This window comes from Arachis hypogaea, chromosome 13 (assembly GCF_003086295.3).
Source record: "Arachis hypogaea cultivar Tifrunner chromosome 13, arahy.Tifrunner.gnm2.J5K5, whole genome shotgun sequence".
In the NCBI taxonomy this organism is placed as follows: domain Eukaryota; kingdom Viridiplantae; phylum Streptophyta; class Magnoliopsida; order Fabales; family Fabaceae; genus Arachis; species Arachis hypogaea.
Window position 1 is genome coordinate 11,554,322 of NC_092048.1, and position 4,017 is coordinate 11,558,338.

At 36.8% G+C, this 4,017-nt stretch overlaps 1 protein-coding gene across 1 annotated transcript; it reads left to right on the plus strand.

Moving 5' to 3' along the window:
- The first annotated feature begins 1,884 nt into the window (after nucleotides 1–1,884).
- LOC112737197 (phospholipase A1-Igamma3, chloroplastic) lies at nucleotides 1,885–3,751 on the plus strand. The gene has a single exon (XM_025786976.3). It carries the CDS (start codon nucleotides 2,050–2,052, stop codon nucleotides 3,631–3,633), a length of 1,584 nt encoding a protein of 527 aa, XP_025642761.1. The 5' UTR covers nucleotides 1,885–2,049; the 3' UTR covers nucleotides 3,634–3,751.
- The last annotated feature ends 266 nt before the right edge of the window (nucleotides 3,752–4,017 follow it).

A 4,017-nucleotide genomic window follows, 5' to 3' on the forward strand; every position in this document is an offset into this window, starting at 1 on the left:
TGTTACTACTTTGCCTTGCTATCATTTTGTCTGTTCGTCATCTCTATTCGTTGTTTTGTTTGTCAGCTCAGACGGATCTCTTAATCGTTACTGTCATTCTGCTTCAATCTCTAATCTGCTTCTGCAGTCTTTTATTTTTTAAAAATTTAAATAATATAAGTCTTTTTTAGTTGATGTTAAAATTCGTGCTTCAGTGATTGCTTGCCTTAGGGTTAGGTTGTGGTGAAAAGAATTTTGATTTTTTTGAATTGTGCTTCAGTGACTATTTGGCTTAGGGTTTGGTTTTGATGAATTTTTTTTTTCTAAATTTTTGAATTTTAAGAATATATTTTTTGATTGGGTATGTCCGATATCCGAAATTTAGTTTCTTAGCCTTGCGAGTTGCGACGACAATTTTTTTGTTGGTGACTAAAAGTAATGCACAACTAAACAGAAAAAGGAAACAAATTTCTAAGAGACTGTTAAGACAGGACAGTCCCTTTAAATATTATTCTCAAACTCCTTCTAAGGCAACGAAAACTCTATTTGTTGAGAATAAGACCTCAATGCTGTCTTTGCCATGATGTCTGCCACTATGTTTGCCTTTCTCAAGATCAATCAACACGTAATTTCTAAGTCATGATATCTCTGATTTTAAACACCAAAAGATATGCAAAACTCGAATCATCTTGAAAATTTTCAACAAAATTAAAAACTTTCACACAATCCGTTTCACAAATCACACCTCTTTACTCCAAGTCACATACTAGAAGATATCCTTTCCAAATAATAAACAACTATCTATATAAAATATTATTACTCTCGATTATTCTCAAATAACCGCTTTGTTAATTTTCATTCCAATCTCTGCTAACAAATATAAAATCAATTCGATCACCAATATTCACAATAATTGCATGTTTTTAGTTTTTAAAACATTTTTTTGTCAACAGTTTCCCTCCCGCGAAGGTGTTAGGTTGTGTGCATGAGAAGGATTCCGAATAAACTTCTTGAGAGATCCTTGCCGTCCAATTGCATTTTAACGCTTCTTTAATTATACATTATGTATATATACTTCTCTCATGCCTCTGTTAGGGATCAGATTCCACAACTTATTTCTTTTGCTACTCATAATTAAAACAAAAAAGTGATATCTATACCAACATCATCATCCACTTATACTGCAAAATAGTATAAAGAATCTCGATGCATCGTCTAGCTATAAGATTAAGAGTTATGTTAGATATAAATTCTTTTAGAAACTCTACGTGTTACTCCTATTATAATGAATATGAATATTAACATTATTTTCTCCAAGATTGATAGGTGGTATACATGTGACGATTATTAATAACTACTAAAATATCTTTATAATTACTTTAGATTGGATAGTTCGCGCATATGTTTGTACAGTAATAAATTTTATGTGCAAGATATATTCGAAGTGGGAAATTAAGAATGTATCAGAAAATGTATTTTGTGTGTATATATATGAAATTTTTTATTTTTTATTAATTTATTTTAATACTAAAATAAAAATTTTAAAAAACATTCATAAAATATAAAATAATATTACATATTTAAATTTTTTTATTAATTAAGTTCAATTAAATTAACCTATTATAACAAAAAATAATTATGATTAATATTAATTCAAATTTTATTATTTAACTTAGTTAGATTTAATTTATAAAAAAAAACTTTTCTTTTAAATATACTTTTTATTGCATAAAAAAGAGGTTTACACCTGCAGCATATTATGTCAAGATAAAAGGATTTTTTTTTTAGTTGAGATGGTAAAAAAAACATTATCTAATGGATAAAATGAAGAAAGTAGTTTATAAAAAATTTTGGATGTATAATATTCTAAAATATATAACATTATTGGAAGGGCATCACTTTGCAAAAAGAATGTTTCCATTATTTCTCAACAACATACATATACAAGACAAGTCCATGCTTTTCATCATAACTTAGCTTCCACTCCATTTTAGTGGCTTCTCCCTCTTTATTTCTTAGTGCCATCTCCCTCACATTTAAGTAATTACATTGATCTCTCTTCTTCAATTCATGCCATATATGGCTTCTTTTCTTGTTTCTCCAATCCACAACCACCCTACCACTACCTTCCCATGCCTAATTTTCCATCCAACAACACCTATCTTCCACAACCCACTCTCTCTTCAAAACAACAAACTCTCTTCCCCACAATCCTTCATCAAATGTTCTATCTCAAGCCTACGCCCCCGAGACCAGGAGTATCTGCACCAAAAATCAAGAGACGAGGACGGAGAGGAGGAGGAAGAAGAAGAACTTGAAGAAGAAATTCTTCTCTCCCATGAACCTCCCTTGAACCAAGTGTGGAAACAAATCCAAGGCTCCAACGACTGGGAAGGCCTACTAGACCCCATGAACCCACACCTAAGAAGGGAAATTATCCGCTGCGGCGAGCTAGCACAAGCATGCTACGACTCCTTTGACTTTGACCCTCACTCCAAATACTGCGGCACCTGCAAGTACCATCCCTCACACTTCTTCGAGAAGCTTCTCATGGAAGAAAAAGGGTACACCATAAGCCGCTACCTCTACGCCACATCCAACATCAACCTTCCAAACTTCTTCCAAAAATCTTCCATTGCCAGCGTGTGGAGCCCACACGCCAACTGGATGGGATACGTGGCAGTCTCCACCGACGAGGACGAGATCCAGCGTCTCGGACGCCGAGACATCGTCATCGCCTGGAGAGGCACCGTCACGTACATCGAGTGGATCTACGACCTCAAGGACATTCTCACGCCCGCAAACTTCACCAACGACCCAACCATCAAGATCGAGTCCGGTTTCTATGACTTGTACACCAAGAAAGAAGACGCGTGCAGCTACTGCTCCTTCTCGGCGCGTGAACAAATCTTATCTGAGGTGAAACGTCTTGTACAGTATTACGAAGACGAAGAACTCAGCATAACCATAACAGGGCATAGTCTGGGTGCTGCTTTGGCCGTACTAAGCGCTTATGACATAGCGGAACTCAAACTGAACGTTATCGAAAACGGTGATGTAACGGCCAAGATTCCCGTAACGGTTTTCTCGTTTGCGGGGCCCAGGGTTGGGAATCTGAAATTCAAAGAACGGTGCGAGGAGCTTGGGGTGAAAGTTTTGAGGGTGATAAACGTGCATGACATGGTTCCAACCGTTCCAGGGATAATAACGAACGAGAAGTTTCAGTTTCAGAAGTACATAGAAGACGCGTTGAGTTTTCCGTGGAGCTACGCGCATGTTGGTGTGGAACTTGCATTGGATCATAGAGAGAGTCCGTTTTTGAAGGCGACGGGTGATTTAGGGTGCGCACATAACTTGGAGGCGCACCTGCACCTTGTTGATGGCTACCATGGGAAGAAGAGGAGGTTTAGGTTGGCTTCCAAGAGGGACATAGCGTTGGTGAATAAGAGTTGTGATTTCTTGAGGAGTGAGTATGGTGTGCCGCCGCACTGGCGACAGGACGAGAACAAGGGAATGGTCAGGAGCCGAGACGGCCGGTGGATCCTGCCCGAGCGGCCTAGGATGATGGCTCATCCACCGGACACGGCGCTTCATCTTGAGCAGGTCCTCAAGAGCCACCTTAATAATAGAGGTGCGCATATAGAAGCCACATAGTTTCAATGTATTTCTGGTTTTTTTTTTTTAAAAAAGATAAATATTATTTTATTAATATAAAATAAAAGTGTTTTCATAAGGAAATACAAAAGAATTGGGTATTTCCATTTATCATCAACTGTGACTAACTAAGAGCTTAAAGAAGAGTAAAATAAGAGAATGAAAGAATACTCAATCAGATTTCTATTTCAGATTCTATCAAGATTTAGTAACGCACTAACGTAATACACTTATAGATTTGGCGGGATTGTGAGTGCATTTTGAGGGACATTAAAGATAACTGGTGGTGGAAACCAGGAGTCATGAAAGATGCGAACATTAGTGCCAGAGCCTATTTTCATAAAGAAAAATAACTTACTTATAGAAATTACGAGCATGTACGTG

Excerpts from the sequence above, each read along its gene's own strand:
- LOC112737197 (XM_025786976.3), top strand. The coding sequence starts at position 2,050 with ATGCCATATATGGCTTCTTTTCTTGTTTCTCCAATCCACAACCACCCT.